At 53.0% G+C, this 20,034-nt stretch overlaps 1 protein-coding gene across 2 annotated transcripts in view; it reads left to right on the top strand.

The window, feature by feature from the left end:
- ptpn4 (protein tyrosine phosphatase, non-receptor type 4) overlaps positions 1 to 19,318 on the top strand; it is a 36,630-nt gene extending 17,312 nt beyond the window's left edge. The window contains exons 3-27 of one of the 2 annotated variants that reach the window (XM_023950763.1): positions 1,015 to 1,122; positions 1,345 to 1,387; positions 1,771 to 1,849; positions 2,229 to 2,273; positions 2,351 to 2,403; positions 5,812 to 5,932; positions 6,322 to 6,409; positions 7,056 to 7,144; positions 8,004 to 8,067; positions 8,895 to 9,067; positions 9,639 to 9,707; positions 10,091 to 10,225; positions 10,298 to 10,459; positions 12,556 to 12,715; positions 12,796 to 12,879; positions 12,951 to 13,007; positions 13,073 to 13,250; positions 13,388 to 13,554; positions 13,628 to 13,718; positions 13,806 to 13,867; positions 15,088 to 15,234; positions 16,135 to 16,263; positions 16,805 to 16,953; positions 17,022 to 17,157; positions 17,233 to 19,318. In XM_023950763.1, the coding sequence (XP_023806531.1) occupies positions 1,015 to 1,122; positions 1,345 to 1,387; positions 1,771 to 1,849; positions 2,229 to 2,273; positions 2,351 to 2,403; positions 5,812 to 5,932; positions 6,322 to 6,409; positions 7,056 to 7,144; positions 8,004 to 8,067; positions 8,895 to 9,067; positions 9,639 to 9,707; positions 10,091 to 10,225; positions 10,298 to 10,459; positions 12,556 to 12,715; positions 12,796 to 12,879; positions 12,951 to 13,007; positions 13,073 to 13,250; positions 13,388 to 13,554; positions 13,628 to 13,718; positions 13,806 to 13,867; positions 15,088 to 15,234; positions 16,135 to 16,263; positions 16,805 to 16,953; positions 17,022 to 17,157; positions 17,233 to 17,577 (2,934 nt within the window). In that variant the 3' untranslated portion in view covers positions 17,578 to 19,318. The remainder of the gene's footprint in view (positions 1 to 1,014; positions 1,123 to 1,344; positions 1,388 to 1,770; positions 1,850 to 2,228; positions 2,274 to 2,350; positions 2,404 to 5,811; positions 5,933 to 6,321; positions 6,410 to 7,055; positions 7,145 to 8,003; positions 8,068 to 8,894; positions 9,068 to 9,638; positions 9,708 to 10,090; positions 10,226 to 10,297; positions 10,460 to 12,555; positions 12,716 to 12,795; positions 12,880 to 12,950; positions 13,008 to 13,072; positions 13,251 to 13,387; positions 13,555 to 13,627; positions 13,719 to 13,805; positions 13,868 to 15,087; positions 15,235 to 16,134; positions 16,264 to 16,804; positions 16,954 to 17,021; positions 17,158 to 17,232) is intronic. The other variant, XM_023950764.1, reaches the window with a different exon arrangement.
- The last annotated feature ends 716 nt before the right edge of the window (positions 19,319 to 20,034 follow it).

Here is a 20,034-nt window from a genome sequence, read left to right as displayed (position 1 = left end):
CACACACAGAGCAAACACGCACACTCACACACACTCACACACACTCACACACAGAGCAAACACACGCACTCACACACAGAGCAAACACGCACACTCACAAAGACTCACACACAGAGCAAACACACACACTCACACACAGAGCAAACACACACACTCACAAAGACTCACACACAGAGCAAACACACACACTCACACACAGAGCAAACACACACACTCACACACACTCACACACAGAGCAAACACGCACACTCACAAAGACTCACACACAGAGCAAACAAACACACTCACACACACTCACACACAGAGCAAACACACACACTCACACACAGAGCAAACACACACACTCACACACAGAGCAAACACACACACTCACAAAGACTCACACACAGAGCAAACACACACACTCACACACAGAGCAAACACACGCACTCACACACAGAGCAAACACACACACTCACACCCACTCACACACAGAGCAAACACGCACACTCACAAAGACTCACACACAGAGCAAACACACACACTCACACACACTCACACACAGAGCAAACACGCACACTCACACACACTCACACACACTCACACACAGAGCAAACACACGCACTCACACACAGAGCAAACACGCACACTCACAAAGACTCACACACAGAGCAAACACACACACTCACACACAGAGCAAACACACACACTCACACACAGAGTAAACAAGCGCAAACACACAGACATAGACTCACACACAGACATACAGAGCAAACACACACACACACAGACATAGACTCACACACACACACACACAGACTCACACACACACACACACACACACCCACACACACAGACATAGACTCATGCACACACACACACACACACACACCGACACTCACACACAAACACACACGCACAAAGACACACGCACACACTCACAGACACTCACACACTCACACAGACTCACACACACACACACACACACACACACACACACAGACAGACGGTGACTGGTCTCCTGGTTCTCTGCAGAAGTCCGATCACGGTCAGGTGCTGCTGGACGCCGTCTTTAGACACTTGGAGCTGACGGAGAGAGACTACTTCGGCCTCCACGTGGCTGATGACGCCTCAGACGCGCCGGTCAGTGCCGCCCTTTATGTTTATGAAGTATTGATGGAAGTTTTTAGAATGAAAGGCCGCCGGTTCTGACAGTTTAAATTTCTGACAGTTTAAAGTTCTGACAGCATATTTTACACTCAGACGTGGTCAGAAGCGGTTCTAGATCAGAACATGGCAGACATCCAGAACAGTAGAAGACCTCACCACTGTGTGACTAAACTTGTCTCCATCAACACTTTGCAGCGCTGGCTGGATCCCAACAAGCCCATCAGGAAGCAGTTAAAAAGTAAGTGACCCCCCCTCTCTGTGAAGAGCGTCTTAGTCACACGTCTGAAAGCCGCTTGTTTGAAGTCACGCGGACAGAGTCTGTCACGCATTTATGATGCAGCCTTTGGGAAGTCCCTACAGTCAGAACATCCTCAGACAAACGGGTTTTTAACCAGCGCCTCTGCGCCGTGGCGCCTTTTGCTGTATTTTTATAATAAAAATAACAGTTTCTGTTTTTCAAAATCTAAGCAGAGACGCGTCTAGAAAACTCTTTTGTGAAAGGTCTGACTCCCGTCAGAGCATCCTTGCTGTGACATGTCTGTGTCCTGTGGGCGGCGGCCTGAGTTCGCCGTAACGCCGGCGTTTGCTCCTCTGCTGACGTTTGTGTCCACGTTCCTGCAGGAGGATCTCCACACAGCTTGAGTTTCAGAGTCAAGTTTTTTGTGACAGATCCGAGCAAACTTCAGGAGGAATACACACGGTGAGTTTATGAGAACCCTGATGCAGGTCTGACCCTCAAGGGGGCGGAGCCTGCGGGACGCTGAGCCTCCTGTGATTCTCTGAAACTTAAATCCAGGACGTGATGTCCAACATTTTCAACGATGATCAGAGTGAGCGAAGAAGTCAAACGTTTGAAAAGTTCACTGACATCAGTTACGTGTGATTGAACACTCCTGATGAAACGGCTCCGCCCCTTTCTGAGGTCATGACCTTAGAGCTGACTCGTGTGGTCCTCAGAGGAGAGCAGGCAGGTCCAGAGGGTGTAGGAGGAACCTGCAGGGCTGTTTTCTCCTGGGTTCGCTGACAGACGGGGGTCAGAGTATAGTTCTCCTAAAGAGCGTTTGGCGTTTTCCTTACAGGTACCAGTACTTCCTGCAGATCAAACAGGACATCTTGACTGGAAGGTGAGTCTGCAGCAGCAGAACTTCCCGCTGATGCCGTTTGCCCAGATGTTCCTGATCTTTGTGTTTCTGTCCTGCAGGCTGCCGTGTCCCAACAACACCGCCGCTCTGCTGGCGTCCTACGCTGTTCAGTGTGAGTACTGCCCCCCCCCCTCCGCCTGGACTTTGATGTTCTCGTCTGTGGAGATCCTTCTGGGGCAGGCCTTTGATTCTTTTTGGTTTGAGGCTTTGGGGGAAGTCTAGGGGAGGTGTTGTACCTTTGGTTAGAGGTTGCCATGGAAACCAAAGAATCTGGGAGCAGCCTCTGTCTGTGCGTGAAGACCAGAATCCCGTGGAGACCTGAGGTGGACAGACCTGTCGTCTCAAAGGCTCCTCAGTCCTGCAGGGTGTTCAGTGTCAGATCTTTTGCTTCTGTCCTTTGGAGTCTCCTCTTCTTTGTCGTCCAGTTCTTCATGATTAACTTCACTTTTGAAGTTCATGACCTGGACTGTCCAGACCCTGACATGTTCATGATCTGACCTGAGTTGGTTACCTGCATCAGGAGAGAGAGAGAGGAGGCTCCCATTGAAGATCTGGAGCGTCGTTTTAGGACCACCTCTTTTCCTCCTCGCCGGCGTTTTGTCATCTGCTCCCTGTTCCGCACCGATTACACCCCCCCTGAAAACGGACCCCCCCCCCCCCCCACAGCGGCTCTGGCATGTTTGAAGTCGGCTCAAACAGCTGCAGAATCTAGGTCAAAGCAGAGATTTGACCTATACTTGCAGTGCGCGCACGTGTGCACGTGCACACAGACACGTACTGTGCAGAGCCTGACCCACACTGTGTGTTTTCAGATGGCAGCAGATTATGGAGATAAATGTTTGCTCTGGAGTAGAAAAGCAGCCGCGGTTCTGCTAATTTAGTCTGAGAGGAAAGCGTTTAATCTCTGGTGACTGACGGCGTTCGGACCCAAACCCAAAGCAGGTGCACTGACATGCACGCACACATGCACTGACATGCATGCACACACGCTCTTTACACACACACACATGCTCTTCACATGCACATATGTGCTTGGCGGTTTGTCGTGACTCATAAACCCGCCGAGTTCATCCTGGTTTCTGTTTTCCAGGAAAGAGTTTGGATTATGAAGGACGGTCAGCAGAGCTGCTCCCTGATTCTTTGGCCGCATTTCCACTGCATGGTTCAACCGACCCAATTCTGAGTTTTCCTCTTATGTGGCACAGATCAGATATGACCGGTGAACGGCAGGAAAAAACCCACATAGATTCTGATTTTCTCAGATCGGATTCAGGCCTCTGTGGGAAATAATTGGATACGAATTGGATGCGTGCGTTTGCGTGTGCCATGTAAGCAGACAAATCGGATATTCCCCAGTAAATGCGAGTCGTACGTCAGTGACGTCACTTCAGGACACCACCTGAGATCACATGACTTATTAAGGTGCTTTTGAGCTGATTTGCTGTTGGAGGACAGCTGGAGCCCCAGCAGCGGGACACCGTTGCTCTGGAACAGGCTAGAAGCAGTTTATCTCTTTGCTTGGATCAAACTGTTAGTGCAGCACAACGTCTGCAAACACTTCCTCATTCAAAACTCAGAGAGACATAAGCCGGCCGAGCAGCCCTCTTTTTTCCTCTCCCGCGCATCCCCTCTCCTGCACCTGCCTCTTCCTGGAGCGCCCAAGGCAACGCCTCCTTCCGTCGCTGCGTTGCCTCCATGACAACCACTGTCACACAAAAGAAACACAACAAAAAAAGGGGGGCTACGCTGCTAACAATCAGCTGTTTGGACCAACACGCGTCTTCTAAATGTGCATTTATTACAGTTGTGATTATTGTTAAGGGCCTGCTCGCTCATGATTTTTTAAATCCGTGCGGTCAGTGCTTTTTTCCTGGCTGCAGGACAGCGAAGAAGGATTAGCATTAGGCTAATAATACATGTTAAAAACATTAGCCGTGGAGGGACTTTACTCTCTGAACGGGCAACGAGCATCTTGCATGTAAACATGTGGGAATGACATCAGCCTTTGTTTGGTCTGGACACCACTGGAAACACAAATTCATATGATGGTTTAGAGTTTGTCAGATCTGTGTAGCAGCACTTCCGCCTTCGGCGATCCGGCTGCCGGTCCAACAACAAAGCTAGTCCCGGTGGAAAGTTTCGACAAACCGCGGTGCGTCCGAAGGAGGACCGCAGAAGGCGGAAATGCTGCTAGGTGGTCCTCAGAACGTCTCCGTTGGATAGTTTCAGCGTTGTATGGTGTAAATACAAAAATCAGATACGGGACACTTTTAAAAGATGATGTAAGCGGGTCGTCAAAAAAATCGGATTTAGTCAGAAAATCAGATTTGGGCATCAAGACCTGCAGTGTAAATGCAGGTCTTGAGGATGAGGATGATGAGGATGAGGATGATGAGCAGTCACCTGGATGTGGTTGTCATGACGCCTAAAAAGACGTGCAAAGGAGCCTGACAGTGGAGCATGCCCAGTGAGGCTCATAGCTCTGCAGATGAGGTCCACATTTCTGGAACCAGAGTTCAAGGCGCCTCTGCTGGTCGCCTGGTGAACTGCGCCCTGTCCCAGTCAGTCCTTGAACCTTAACCCAAAGGTCAAAGGGTCGCTGACAGAGGTCAGGTTTCACGTCTCTGAAGACCAGCAGGGATGTCTGAGTCTTTGATTGAATGTGGGTGGATGTTCTGTCACCATTAGAGATGCCAACTCCTGTGGTCCAGGGGTTCCTAGCCTGAGCTCCTCACATGGCCTCGAGCTCCTCCCACAAGATGGCGAGAAATGTTCTGTGAAGATTAGCTCGTTGTTATCAAATCATCTTGTTTCTGAGAAACACAGAAAGGACGTCCAGATGATGTCACGGCGTCTTTGTTCCTCTGTTTGCCGCCCCTCTGAATGTCTCCTGGATTATCTCATCCCAGATTACAGCTAGAGCGGTTCTGCACACCTCTCTGTTCTGATGGGTCTTCTGGATGAAGATGCTTCTCTTTGTTTGTTGGGTTCTCCTCATGTTCTCAGCTCTTAATCTGTTCTTTCCAAATGCTTTTTTTGCCCTTCTGCGTGTTCTTGTGGATTTTTCTGTTGTTGAATCTGTTTTGTGCTTGACTCAGTGGAAAATGTTCACCTGAAAACATAAGAACTTTCTGAGAAGCTTTCAGGTGCCTCAACCTGCCACCGGAACCAGAACAACTAAAGTTAGACCCGTGAAAAGAAAAATAAATAAGAAAGCCGTATCCAAGTATCGGATTCTTTATCTGGATTTGGATTATTCAGAAAAATGAGATTATTTGACATGAAAAGATTCAGAAAAATCGTCTCTTCCTGCTGAGAAATAAGGCGGGAAAGTTAACTGACCGTTGGTGGTTTTGGGACTGAAGGTTTCAGCTGCAGCTCCTCGATTAGGGTTCAGACTATCCGCTTTGGTGGAAATGCAGATGGCGGCGGCGAGAGACCAAGCTTCTGGTCAGAGCTGTCATCCAGGAAGCGGCGAGGTTCCGTTCTCATTCTGAAGCTCTTCTCTCTGCTCCTGCAGCCGAGCTGGGGGACTACAACGAGGCCGAGCACAGCTCCGGGTATCTGTCCGAATACTGCTTCATCCCGGCCCCCCCACAGGACTTCCACAAGGAGGTGTCCAAGCACCACCAGCAGCACAGGTAAGAGGGCCTCACCTGTGCTTTTGTTCTGAGTGATGAAGAGGAGAAGCAGATTCTTTGATGAGACGATGGGTTTTTTAGCCACGAGGAAGTCGGTGCTGCAGAACCGGGTCAGACGGGATCCAACAGTTCCTGAAATGCTGTTTAGACTGAAGCCAGTGATGTTAGCCTGAACTCTGAAGGCTCGGCCCCCCCCATCACTTCTCCAGATTCTGGCCAAAGATGCCTCTGCCTCACTGGGAGTGATGACTCAGCGCTTTAGGCCTTAGAGAAGCCGCTGAGCGCCTTGGCCGTGGACATGAGGGAGGATTGGTGGCGTCCGTCCGTCAGACGTTCTTGTTTGTGTTCTGCTGCTGTTCCTCATCTCACCTCCGTCTGTTTCTTCCCAGCGGCCTGACCCCCGCCCAGGCCGAGTTCAATTACCTGAACACGGCGCGGACGCTGGAGCTGTACGGGGTGGAGCTGCACTATGCAAGGGTAACACGCACGGGACACGCGCACACACGCACACACACACACACACACACACACACACACACACACACGCACACACACACACACACACACACACACACACACACACACACCCTTACACACACTTACACACCCACGCACACACACACTTACGCACACGCACCTACACACATACATGCACACACACCTACACACCCACGCACACACACACACACACTTACGCACACGCACTTACACACATACATGCACACACACACACACACACACACCTACACGCACACTTACACACACGCACACACACACACTTACACACCCACGCACACACACACACACTTACGCACACGCACCTACACACATACATGCACACCAACACACACAGACACACACACTTACACGCACACTCGTGCACACACACATGCTTTCAGTGAGGGACGGAACCAGGGCAGCAGAACTGGGGGGGGGGGGTCTTTTTGAATGTTTTTAAAGTTTCTTCTAAACGGTCTTCTTTCTTCTAAACGGTCTTCTTCCTCCTCAGAGGAGACCATGAATGTTGGGGCGGGTTCTGCTGAACTATCTCCACGTTCCAGGAGAGTCAGAGATGTGAGCAGACGGTGGTTTGTGGTTCTCAGACGGTTCTCTGTTTCTTCAGGACCAGAGGAACGCAGAGATCCTCATGGGGGTGATGTCCGCCGGCGTGGTGGTCTACCAGAACAGGGTTCGGAAAAACCTCTTCCAATGGTGAGTGGCTCCTGCCTCCTTCTGTTCCTTGGAACCTCGACCCTGCGATGAGCCGGTTCTGATCCGGGTTTGGCTGATGAGGCTGGGATGGAGGGTTGGACCACAGACTAGGGGGGGTTTTTCCAGAGCGACGCTCTCGGTTCCAGATTTGGTGATGGCGTGACCCTCAGTGAGGCTGCAGCACGTTTGGGAAACTGGAAGGTTCTGCCGGGTTTCTCCTGTGGGGAGAACCAGTGTGGAGCTAGACCTCCTGGGAAAGTGACACGCTTGGCTACACCTCCTCCTGCTCCTCCTCCTGCTCCTCCTCCTGGAGCATGACGCTCCTGCTTCAGCTGTGGAGCAAACATGCTTCTCCTGTCTCCTTTGCTGGGGGGGGTTAACTTGGAGAAGGTCCCGACAGAGGCGGAGCACCGCGTGGAGCAGAACCTCCTCTGCCCGGTTCTCCCTCCACTTCGGTCCAAAAATGAAAAAGGAGAAGAACTTGAGGGTTTCTGCCTCGTTCTCTGTCTGCAGAATGAGCCACAGGAAGAGGGGCTGTGAGTCACTGTGTGCGTGCGTGCTCGTGCATGTGCACGTGAGAGCGGGCCAGTGTCTTTAGCAGCAGCGATGAGTCAGAAGGTTTGGGTTCCTCTCTGACAGCCTGTGTGGTCTCTGATTGGATCTCATACCTGTGATCTGACCAGGATGGGGGAGGGGGGCATGTTTTCCCCCCAAACAGCTGAGTTCTGGATGTGACGATAAACGTTTGTGTTTGTGATGCAGAAGATGAAGCTTTTCACTCTGAACCGTGGATCAACAACAAAATCATCTTCCTCCTGTTTTTGCTGCAGTTTTTGATGAAAGTTTTTCTGCTTTTTAGGCTGAAAATTGTGAAAATTTCCTTCAAGTCGAAACAGTTTTTCATCCAACTGAGAAGAGAGGCAGTGAGTACCCCCCCCCCACCCCCACACACGCATGAAGAAAAGAACACACACATTATTGTGCATTTCTGGATCGCCGTATTCAACCAACGATCTATTCTACCGCTTGATGATGTCATCAAGTCGCGAAAGAGCAATAGGGAGGAGCCAGAGGGGCAGGAGTTCAGAATCAGCCTCACATTTTGTGTGTGTGTGTTTTGTGTGTATGTGTGATTTGTGTTTTTGTCTGTTTGTGGTTTTGTGTGTTTCTGTGTGTTTGTGTGATTTGTGTTTTTGTGTGTGGTTTTGTGTGTGTGTGTTTTTGTGTGTTTCTGTGTGTTTGTGTGTATGTGTGTTGGTGGTGCATAGATTTAATGTGTGCTATCTGCATGTGTGGTTTTTTTGTCTGCATGTGTGTAATCTGTCAGATTAGGCTGTTGTTGTTGTTGTTGGCTCCGCCTCCTCTGTAATCTCTGTTTTCCAGCAGATTGTCAACAACATTTAGCTGGTTTGAGCTTTAGAATAAACCTGATTGACATTCTTTGATAGAAATGACACGTTTAGACTCAGAAGGTTCTAGTAGAGCAGAGGTCACGGGTTAGTGGTGGTAGTTTTTAGGTGGTGATGAAGGTAAACAGAGGATTTGTTTCCAAAGATGCAGCTCAGCAGACGTCACAGAGAACAGCTGTGATTGGTCAGGACGGTCTGGCTGCGTCAGACCGGACCTCAGAACCTCTGCGGGTCCGGACGGACCTTTGTGTCCTGAAGGTCCTGGAGCTGTGTCTTCTGCTCACAAATCAGATGGTTTTTCAAAAGCTTTGCTGTCCCCCTTTGCTGCCCCCCCCATGTAGACGGAGACCCGAGAGACGCTGCTGGGCTTCAACATGGTGAACTACCGGGCCTGCAAGAACCTGTGGAAGGCCTGCGTGGAGCACCACACCTTCTTCCGGCTGGAGCAGCCCATCCCCCCCCAGAAGAACTTCTTCGCTCACTACTTCTCTCTGGGCTCGAAGTACAGATACTGGTGAGCAGCCGCTCCTGCAGGCTTCCATCATGGATTCATGAGGAGGGAAATGTTTGGATGTTTGAGGTTTTCACTTTGCTTTGGAGAACCCAGCACTTTTTGAAAACTCAGACACTACAGAGTTGTGGGCGGGGCTGTTGCCACGCGGCAATCCCGCCCCCCTTCCCATCCCATTGCTGAGAGCTGGGGAGCTTGTGGCCCCGCCCAGCGATCTTTTTCAGCCGCTCACTCCTCCTCCTCCTCCTGTGAGGAGTCGGATGACGAGGAGGAGACGGAACAGCTCACACGTGCATGTGAGGGGGCGTGCACGTTGTTCCGTTTCCTGTGGGGGGGTCTCATGTGGGTCTTCGGTCAAACTCAGTCCAGTTCTGTGACCAAACCCCCCCAAACCTGCAGGAAGCCATTTCTGCTCCGGTCTCTGTGGGAAAACAGGATGAGTGGACCCAAAGAACAGAGTCCAGGTTCTGAAGGGGCTTCCAGAACCGGGTCTTTGGGTTGTTCACCGCTGACTGGTTCTTGTCTGTGCGGATCCTGGACATCCTGACCTGACGCTTCATCACGTCTGTTCCAGCGGGCGGACGGAGGTGCAGTCGGTGCAGTACGGGAAGGAGAAGGCGGTCAAGGACAGAGTCTTCGCCAGGTACGACACTCTTTGAGGTGAAGGTAACCAACCCAGGTGTCGTCCACTCCACGCCAGGGACGGGAGGGGTTCTTTATAGCTGCCGCTCACACAGGAAACAAGGGTTCCTCCTGTGGAACAAACATTAGCATCATTCCACAGATGTCTGTAAGTGTCGTTGTTTCCTGAGCAGAAGTTCAGATCTTAGATTCCCGTCAGCTGTTCAGTCATCTGCCAATAAAAGAATTGAATGTGACAAATGGGAACCTTTATGCAAAGTAGTTTAAACTTGATTGGTTCTACGGCCCTCCTGGTTGGTGGATCAAGTGGCACCGAAAGAGGCGTGACGCCGGCGTAAACCGCGGCGGAGTTCGTCTGCTGACTCAGCATTTGTGTCCGAGCAGGTCTCCCAGCAAACCCTTGGCCAGGAAGTTGATGGGCGGGACGGACTGGGAGTCGGTCAGCAGGAACAGCCTATCAGATGAGAGGCTGGAGACCCAGAGCCTGCCCACCCGCTCTCCCCCCGGCACCCCCAGCCAGTGAGCCCCCCTGTTCTCCAGAACCGGAATCTGAAGGTTTGAGATCTTCTGACAGGAGTGTGGTTTCCACAGGAACTCGCTGTTCGTCCAGGAGGGCACACGCCTGCGCCCCTCCTCTGTCGGCCATCTGGTTGATCATGTGATCCACGCCTCCCCCAGCCTGCCCGTCTTCTCCTCCAATCACAAGTCGGCGTCGTCCACGCAGGCCAACAGCATCAGCCTGGACTCCACGCCGTGAGTCTGACCTCCTCTGCTCCTCTCACAGCTCCTGGACCCACTAGTGTGGGAAACTCGGTACCAGAGGAGACGCCCTCTAATTTGGAGGTTAAACTTTCCTCCTCTGCGTTTGTTCCAGACGCTTTTATTTCTGTTTTTAAAACTCTGTGGCGTCCCCCGACGGTTCACACCCTCCGTCAGTGACACTTAGCTCCCCCCGCTGGAGCCAGCAGCCCATAAAATGTGTTTACAGCAGGAGGAGGCGGAGCCTTTGGGCTGAAGCTGGAGGGGTTCCTCAGAGGGAGAAGCTGCAGAAGCAGAGAGGCAGTTCATGAAGCAGCGTCTGCGCAGGCAGCTCTGTTAGTGAGGAACAGGGTTCGTCCTCTTCCTGTCCTGCAGACAACCTTCAGAGGTTCGAACCCGCAGTCGGGGCAGACGGACCCGCAGTCGGGGCAGAGGGACCCGCAGTCGGGGCAGACGGACCCGCGGTCGGGGCAGACGGACCCGCGGTCGGGGCAGACGGACCCGCAGTCGGGGCAGACGGACCCGCAGTCGGGGCAGACGGACCCGCAGTCGGGGCAGACGGACCCGCAGTCGGGGCGGAGGGACCCGCGGTCGGGGCAGACGGACCCGCGGTCGGGGCAGACGGACCCGCGGTCGGGGCAGACGGACCCGCGGTCGGGGCAGACGGACCCGCGGTCGGGGCAGACGGACCCGCGGTCGGGGCAGACGGACCCGCGGTCGGGGCAGACGGACCCGCGGTCGGGGCAGACGGACCCGCGGTCGGGGCAGACGGACCCGCAGTCGGGGCAGACGGACCCGCAGTCGGGGCAGACGAACGCTCAGTCGGGGCAGACGGACCCGCAGTCGGGGCAGACGGACCCGCAGTCGGGGCGGAGGGACCCGCGGTCGGTGCAGAGCGACCCGCAGTCGGGGCAGACGGACCCGCGGTCGGGGCAGACGGACCCGCGGTCGGGGCAGACGGACCCGCGGTCGGGGCAGATGGACCTCCGGTTGGGGCGGACGAGCCCGCGGTCGAGTTCAGGGGGGAGCATTTCTCAGCTGCAAATCAGACAGATTACACTGAATTGGCAGATCTTCTGTCTGCAGAGCTCCTTGAAAACGAACAGCACAAATGTTGCTTTTGAGCAAAAAGGTGTCATGGTCACTGTTGCGCTTTCCATCTGTCTGCGCAGCCGTCATGTTACAGGGTAAACCTCAGCAGCTGGATGGAGGAGGTGGAACTGCTGCAGCCTCACTGATCTCACTGAGAACAGGACTCAGATGAGGTTTTCTTTATTTGTTTGGAAACTGAATTCTTCCAGGCAGATTTAATCCCAGAGGAGGAGATAATCTCACTTCTGCTTTCTGTGGTCGTCCTGCTGCGTCTGAGGAAACGTTCTCAGCTGATTCCTCTGAAAACGGTCGCTCTGCAGCTTTTGGACGTCGCCTCAGTGGCTGTAGGTCGTCTGCGGGAGGGGGGGGGTTCATGGTGGAGGTTAGATGGAGGCGGATGAAGGGAGCAGCTGAAAGGTCTACGAGGGCGTTTTTCAGAGGGGGGGTGACACGTTTAAATCCTGTTTCAGGAAACTACATTTTTTCTGTGAATCTTCCTCCTTTCATTTCTCTGAATCGGATTCAAAGCTGCCTCCAAACTCTGCAGGATTCCTCCTCTGTCATCGTTTTCCCAGCATTCCACCTGGAGCTTCCTTATTCTAAAATAGCCCCCCCCCCCCCATTCCATTATAAGGAAGTGTGGGGGGAGGGGGGTGTTTTCCATTTAGTCTCTGAAGTTTTCATGAAATTTCAGAGATCTGAACAGTGTTTACCACAAACTTTGACATCTGACCCCCCCCCACACACACATGCCCCTCCCTCCCTGGAGGGGTGACCTGCTTTTGACCCCCCATGTGTTTACAGCAGCAGACAAATCAAAGGCGGTGCACTTTGACGGCTGCTCATAGCCCCCCCCACTTGCAGTAAAACATTAGGATTGAGGGAGGGGGGGGGTTCATGGTTGAAGCTGAGTTAGCGATGAAGGACATAGACTTCCTCTGGAGGCTTTAGGAGGAAATATTCCTCATTCAGGTTCTGCCCCCCCCTCCCCCCCCCAGGTCTCCAGAGGGGGTGGAGGGTCAGCCCCCGGCGCTGCCCCCCAAGCAGCTGAGCAGAAAGACGCTGAGCCAGATCATCCAGGCTCACTCTCAGCAGAGCCTGCTGGACAACCACGTCAATGAAATGTACGACGTCCCAGCAAACCCCGAGAAGACCACGGTCAGTCCCCCCCCCCCCCAAAAAAAAAACTTTATTGAGACCGAATCGTTTCAATAAATGTGAAATGCTGACTGTTTCAGCTGAACGGCGTCGTCCCGCACGATAACCTGGTTTTGATCAAGATGAGACCCGATGAACACGGACGCTTCGGCTTCAACGTGAAGGTGAGTCTGAGGGATGCTGAGGGGAGGGGCAGCTCGATGGGGCAGCATGTCACGTTTTCGTTTACCTGCAGGGGGGGGTTGATCAGAAGATGCCCATCATCGTGTCCCGCGTGGCTCCAGGAACGTCGGTGAGTCCCGCCTCACGATGGCATCCTTCCATCCGAGCCCCAGCTGACCCCGTCTTCCTCCGCAGGCGGACCTGTGCGTGCCGCGCCTCAACGAGGGCGACCAGGTGGTCCTGATCAATGGGCGGGACATCTCTGACCACACCCACGACCAGGTGGTCATGTTCATTAAGGCCAGCTGCGAGAGCCACTCCGGAGAGCTCATCCTGCTGGTCCGACCAAACGGTGAGCAGGGCAGCTCTGAAGGTTAGACTGAAGACACGCTGTTTTTAAGCTCCGCCCACATGTAAAGACAAAGACCAAGACTTTAGAAATGAAGTTGCCTGTGTAAGAAATGTCTAGTAGGACTCCTTTAAAATCACATGACTCCCTTTTTTTTGTAGCCAATTACGACGTGGTGGAGGAGAAGGCGGAGTCTGAGCCCGATTTTCAGTACATCCCCGAGAAAACCCCCCAGGACCCGGCCCAGGTGGACCAGCATGCCCTGAGGGACTCCATGTCCGTGCTGAGGGAGGGCCTGAGCAGCGGCGCCGTCCTGTCCCAGTTTGACGTAAGGACAAGAATGAAGGACAGAAACGAGGAAAGCTTTGGCGTCTTCCTCTGACTCCTCCTCTCTCCAACAGCAACTGTACAGGAAGAGGCCGGGCATGACCATGCTGTGCGCCAAGTTACCTCAGAACGTGTCCAAAAACCGCTACAGAGACATCTCTCCCTGTGGGTTTCTGCACGCTCACATCCGCCTGCTTAGACTCGGTCCTCTGCAGATGCTCTGAACTCTGCTCCTCCTCCTCCCTTTGACAGATGATGCTACGCGGGTCCTGCTGAAGAGCACCGACGACTACATCAACGCCAACTACATCAACGTGAGTTCCTGTTTGTGGGCAAAGCTGCAGATGGGTGGATGTCAGAAGGAGGTTAGGAGGAGCCGGTTTGTGTATTTGCAGTTCTACAGCTTGCAGATGCTGCAGACAAGCCTGCAGTCAGAGCAGACGAGCCTGCAGTCAGAGTGGACATGACTGCAGTTAAAGCAGACAAGCCTGCAGCCAGAGCAGACGTGACTGCAGTTAAAGCAGACAAGCCTGCAGCCAGAGCAGACGTGACTGCAGTTAAAGCAGACAAGCCTGCAGCCAGAGCAGAAGTGACTGCAGTTAAAGCAGACAAGCCTGCAGCCAGAGCAGACGTGACTGCAGTTAAAGCAGACAAGCCTGCAGTCAGAGTGGACATGACTGCAGTTAAAGCAGACAAGCCTGCAGTCAGAGTGGACATGACTGCAGTTAAAGCAGACGAGCCTGCAGTCAGAGTGGACATGACTGCAGTTAAAGCAGACAAGCCTGCAGCCAGAGCAGACGTGACTGCAGTTAAAGCAGACAAGCCTGCAGCCAGAGCAGAAGTGACTGCAGTTAAAGCAGACAAGCCTGCAGCCAGAGCAGAAGTGACTGCAGTTAAAGCAGACAAGCCTGCAGCCAGAGCAGAAGTGACTGCAGTTAAAGCAGACAAGCCTACAGCCAGAGCAGACGTGACTGCAGTTAAAGCAGACAAGCCTGCAGCCAGAGCAGACATGACTGCAGTTAAAGCAGACAAGCCTGCAGCCAGAGCAGAAGTGACTGCAGTTAAAGCAGACAAGCCTACAGCCAGAGCAGACGTGACTGCAGTTAAAGCAGACAAGCCTGCAGCCAGAGCAGATGTGACTGCAGTTAAAGCAGACAAGCCTGCAGCCAGAGCAGATGTGACTGCAGTTAAAGCAGACAAGCCTGCAGCCAGAGCAGAAGTGACTGCAGTTAAAGCAGACAAGCCTGCAGTCAGAGCAGACGAGCCTGCAGTCAGAGTGGACATGACTGCAGTTAAAGCAGACAAGCCTGCAGCCAGAGCAGACGTGACTGCAGTTAAAGCAGACAAGCCTGCAGCCAGAGCAGATCAGAGAGAAGCAGGTTTGCGTCCCATCCCAGTTCCTGCTGGGATAGTTGAACCACTGCACGTATGAACGAGCCCCCCTGTTCATTTGAACAATTCTAAATCAACGGTGAGGCCCCGCCCCTGCGGGGGATCCTCCCCTCTGATTGGTTGTTCCTCTGCTTATGTTCAGATGGAGATTCCCGCCTCCAGCCTGATCAACCGCTACATCGCCTGCCAGGGCCCGCTGCCCACAACCTGCTCCGACTTCTGGCAGATGACCTGGGAGCAGGCCTCGTCCATGGTGGTGATGCTGACCACGCAGGTGGAGAGGGGGCGGGTACGTGACAAACCCAAGCTTAGAGGATTTTCAGGTCAAGTGCTCAAAAGGTTCTGGAGCTGACAGCCGCTCAAGAACGGAGAATGTCCTTCTGACCTTCCGTCCTAACAGATGAGGAGGAATAGAAGAGGTCAAAGCTTCATAGTTCAGGTTCCTCTGATGGTGGAGTTTGTTAGAATTCAATTCAATTCAGTTTTATTTGTAAAACCCAAATAAACAACAACAGTCGTCTCAGTGGGCTTCGTGCCGGTAATAGTAAGGTAAACATACAATCAAAAAGGATCATAAATGCATAGAACTCAATAGGATAATACTAAAACTTTAACCAAACAGACTAAACTAAACTGGCATCCCTGTCCTTAGACCCCCCCTTCGCGTGGTCTAAGGACCGAGAACATCTCTGTTCTAACAAACTCCACTGAGACCAGAACGCAGCTTCCAGAACATGATGCAAAGTAAACTTTCAAGGTACGAAAAGGTACGGAACTTGACCCTTGAACCTCTGGGATCCTTGGAGGACAAATCTTTCCATCTGTGAGGACTTTGGATCTTTAGTGGAGATCCACTGAGACTTTGGAGGAGGACCAGCAGGAGGATCCAGGAGCGTCAAAGCCCAGTCCAAGTTCAGTCTGCAGATCCATTCAGTGACGGATGAAGGGCGGAGATCCTCAGGGATCCTGCTGGAAGCTTCTCTCCACTTTTAAGCTGTTAATCTGAAATAAGTTCATCTGAAAACGTTTTTCCCAAAAAGACGGTTGGTTGAGGTTCAATGACTGTGATGTCCGCTGCAGAGGAAGACTCTGATCCTCTTCATGGTATTTGTGGAGATTTCATGAAGTTCTGAACATCTGAAGATGGAGCAGCAGTCTCATCTGCTGGATCTCTTCTTTGGGTTTGTAGGTGAAGTGTCACCAGTACTGGCCCAACCCGGACAGCAGCGCCACCTACGGGGACTTCGCCGTCACGTGTCTGAACGAGGAGGGCAGCGCCGCCTTCCTGGTCAGAGAGATGACCCTCACCGACGTGAAGGTGAGTGGAAGCGACCTGCAGGGACGTGTTCGCGTCTTCTGACGAAGGCCCAGCTGCTGCTCGTGAGCCGCTCGGGACCGGAGGAGGTGTGTTGTCATGGTGACCAGTGTGGGCTGTTCTTTTTCTGGATGCGGCTGAACACTGGCCTCATCCTGGATGCTGGTTACCGTGACAACCCAACCACCCCAATGCAGATGAAGAGAGCTAGAGGAGGATGATGATGAACATTTGATTCATGAAGGTTTTTTTGCTCGCGTGACTCTGATTAGCTTCTGCCAGTGACTGTTACTATGGAGACAGATGGGTTACTAAGGCGACAATCAGTTCCTCCTGCTTCCTGCTGGTTCAGAAATGATAGCAAAAAAGACTGGGATCCATAAATGTGCAAACAGAACCAGAACCACTTTTATGTGTTGATGTGATAAATGTGGCTGTGGTTCTGGATCCTGTTTTCACAGGAACTGCGTGTTGGTTCAGAACCGGGACCGGCCTCGGTTCTGCTTTTGACGTCTTCTCAAACGCTTTCTGTGTTTGTGCTCAGAGCGGCCAGCAGAGGGAACTCACGCAGATCCAGTACCTGGCGTGGCCGGATCACGGCGTTCCTGACGACTCCACGGACTTTCTGGACTTTGTGGCTCTGGTTCGGAGCAAACGGGCCGGTCAGGACCAGCCAGTGGTGGTTCACTGCAGGTTAGTGTAGCGTCTTCCTCAGGCGACATGTTGACACGCCTCCGTCTGACCTCCTTCTGCTCGCACAGCGCGGGCATCGGCCGGACCGGCGTCCTCATCACCATGGAGACGGCGCTGTGCCTGATGGAGTGCGGTCAGCCGGTGTACCCTTTGGACATCGTCCGGACCATGAGGGACCAGCGGGCCATGATGATACAGACGCCGGTGAGTACCCCCAGCGTCTGCGCCGCGGCGCTCGCCCTGGCTCTGCGCTTCAGCGCCGCCTCTCTCTCCCCGCAGAGCCAGTACCGCTTCGTGTGCGAGGCCATCCTGAAGGTGTACGAGGAGGGGCTGGTCCAACCCTCCAGAGCGGCCGTCTACGCACACAGAGACAGGAGCAGCGGGGAGGTGGAGAAGAAGGAGGCGCAGAGGGACGAAGGCGAGGAGGTGGTGGTGGCGGCGGCGGAGCTGCTGGACGGGGGGCTGGACGAAGAGGAGGACGATGACGACGATGAGGAGGTGGAGGTGCTAGATGTGGGCGAGGTGACGGAAGAGGAAGACGAGGAGGTGGAGGAGCCGAGCGTGGCCAGCGCCACCAGCGTGACGAGTGAGACCAGCGCCAACCCAGACCCTGAGAACCCGTGAAACCCTGGATGCCCCAGGGGGGGGGTTCCGGGATGGTGCTGCGGGGAGAACAAAAGCACTGTTGCACTTTATGCCGTCAAAAACGGAAACCGGACAAAGGAGAACCCCTGAAGGAGCCGCTGGCTCCGCTGAGGCCCGACCTCAGGCTCCAGAAACAAAGAACAAACCCAGAAAAGTAGGAGCGAGTGGATGTGGACGGGGAGCCGTGGCAGTGCCATATGTACGAAGAGGAGGCGGCGCCCCTCCGCTCACGTTTTTTAGCCACTGGGTCGCCCTTTCTGAGCGCGTCTGCCAGACGGACCCGCCTTTTCTATCGTCCTTCTAGCTGAAGAGAGAGCCCTTCTTTTGTTCCTCAGAGTATTTATTGTGTTTTAGTTGGTCCAGGCCTGTCCACTGATCATAAAGCTGGATGTTTTGTTCGTACGCGTCTCGAGCTTCATGCTTTCCTGAATAACCCTTAGCTAGTGCCGTAGTGTGACTCCTCCTCCTGCTTCCCTTCTTTTGCGTTTTGTGGGGAAGTGATTTTATTTATTGCACTCGCTCGGGTCTTTCTCACCCGTGGGGTGCTGTGGGGCGTTGGATTCTTCCTCCCGCTTTGGTCCGAGCCTCATCACGCTGAAATCTCTTATCCTTCCTGCCGGAGTGTCCTTGAGCCAGACGCTCGACAGCAGTCTCAGTGGTTTTATATGCAATCGCTTTTTCTTTTTCCCCGCCGCTTTTTTTGAACAACTACTGTAGTGATCTGACCAAGCGCTGCAGCGGGTCATTCCGGACCCTGACTCGGCTCCAGCGGGTCATTCCGGACCCTGACTCTGCTCCAGCGGGTCATTCTGGACCCTGGCCCAGCTCTAGTGGGTCATTCTGGGCCCTGCAACAATTTGTGAAAAAGGAATCAGCTCCTTTAAATTACGCGGTACATTGTTGCGTGGAGACTTTGTTTACCTTGGATCAGCTGTTTGTGGGGGGTTGGGGGGGGGGGGCTGTCCATCAGTCATCCTCTCCCTCTGCGGTTTCCCTCTTTTCGGTCGGCCTTCTGTAACTGGAAAAACTCCCAGGTTTTCCGCCTCCGATGTGGAGGTGGGACCAGAAGGAGAACCTGCGTTCCTCTCCACCTACTCCTTCAAAGCCCTTCAGCCCCCCCTGCCCTCCCCACAGCATCACCCCCTTCCCTGTCAGTCCAAACGTCTCCTGTTGGACCACGACACGCTGATCTGAGCGGAGCATCATGGGTACAGAAGCACAGACGGAGGCGGCTCTGCTGACCTTTCACGCCGATGAGAACAGCCTCAAAGATTTCCAGAAGCTCCGGAAAAAACGGCCGCCGGCTCCACTAAACGAAACCTTTTTTTGTGTTTTGATCAGTGGCGTTTGAGGCGGGGCCGCATCCTCTGAGGGGTGGGGTCAAAGTTGGTTCAGTGGTAATGGAAGCGGAGCTCCTGGTGGTTTCCTAAAGGTCACACATAACTGGAAGGGAGGGGGGCAGCACTTTGTAGAAGGCCTGGGGGGGCAGGTAGAGCTACTGGAAGAAGAGAACCTGGAGTCAAACTGCGTTAAGTGAGGTGTTTTATTTTAATTTATGGCTTTTATTTTGTTTGAGAAAAAGACACTTGTAAAGAATGAGGAGAAGAACTAACTACACAGTGCCACTTGTTAATCTTGTGTAAATACTAGACCCTGTAAATACTATGTTGTATATGAAAAAAATCTTTAAATAAAAGGGAAAATCATTTGTGAGCAGAAATGCTGTGTTTTTCCGTTGGATGACTCGCTCTGAGGCTTCAGACGACCTCGCTCCTCCACCTGTAACTACGTCACACGGCGAAAGCACGGCGCCACTTTACGCCTGCTCTGGAAAGTATGGCGTCAGCTGATGCGCGGCGTCATCTCTGATGCAAGGCGTCAGCCTGAATAACTGGGAGGCTTATGTCCACGGATGCAACCCGATTATGAGCCACCAAATGCTTATGCTGCATTAGGATGGGATTAGCAGCTCCAGGTGGCAAAGCAGGGGGCGGGGCTTAGAGGGACCTGCTATGAGATTCTTCTGTCCGCCATCCTTTCAGCCGTGAAAACCCGGATATGAAGCGCTCATCCGTGTTCACCAAGGTGCTTCAGAGTTTAATGAAGTGAGGGGTTGAAATGAGTTCAGAACCTCTTGAACCGGGTCGGGACCTTGTTTATTCCCAAACACCGCCTGTGTTCAGCCCCTCTTTCTGCTCGGTGACCGTAAATCTGAGCAGATCCACTCGGGTCACAAAGGTAACCTGAGAGGTCACACACCAGCACAGCCTGAATGGACCAGCAGGGGGCGCTGCTGTCGAAGTTTTCAATTAAAACTCATTCAAATGTGTTTTAGAGGCTACTTTCTCAGAAAAAGTCCAGTTTCACTCATTATCTGCGGTTTCATCAAACAGATGAAATGAGTCAAAACTAGATAACTTCTTAAAAGTTTCATCC

The sequence above is a fragment of the Oryzias latipes genome, chromosome 21 (assembly GCF_002234675.1).
Source record: "Oryzias latipes chromosome 21, ASM223467v1".
NCBI classification, from domain to species: domain Eukaryota; kingdom Metazoa; phylum Chordata; class Actinopteri; order Beloniformes; family Adrianichthyidae; genus Oryzias; species Oryzias latipes.
The sequence above is the reverse complement of the archived record's forward strand: the minus strand, read 5'-3'. Positions and strand labels throughout refer to the sequence as shown.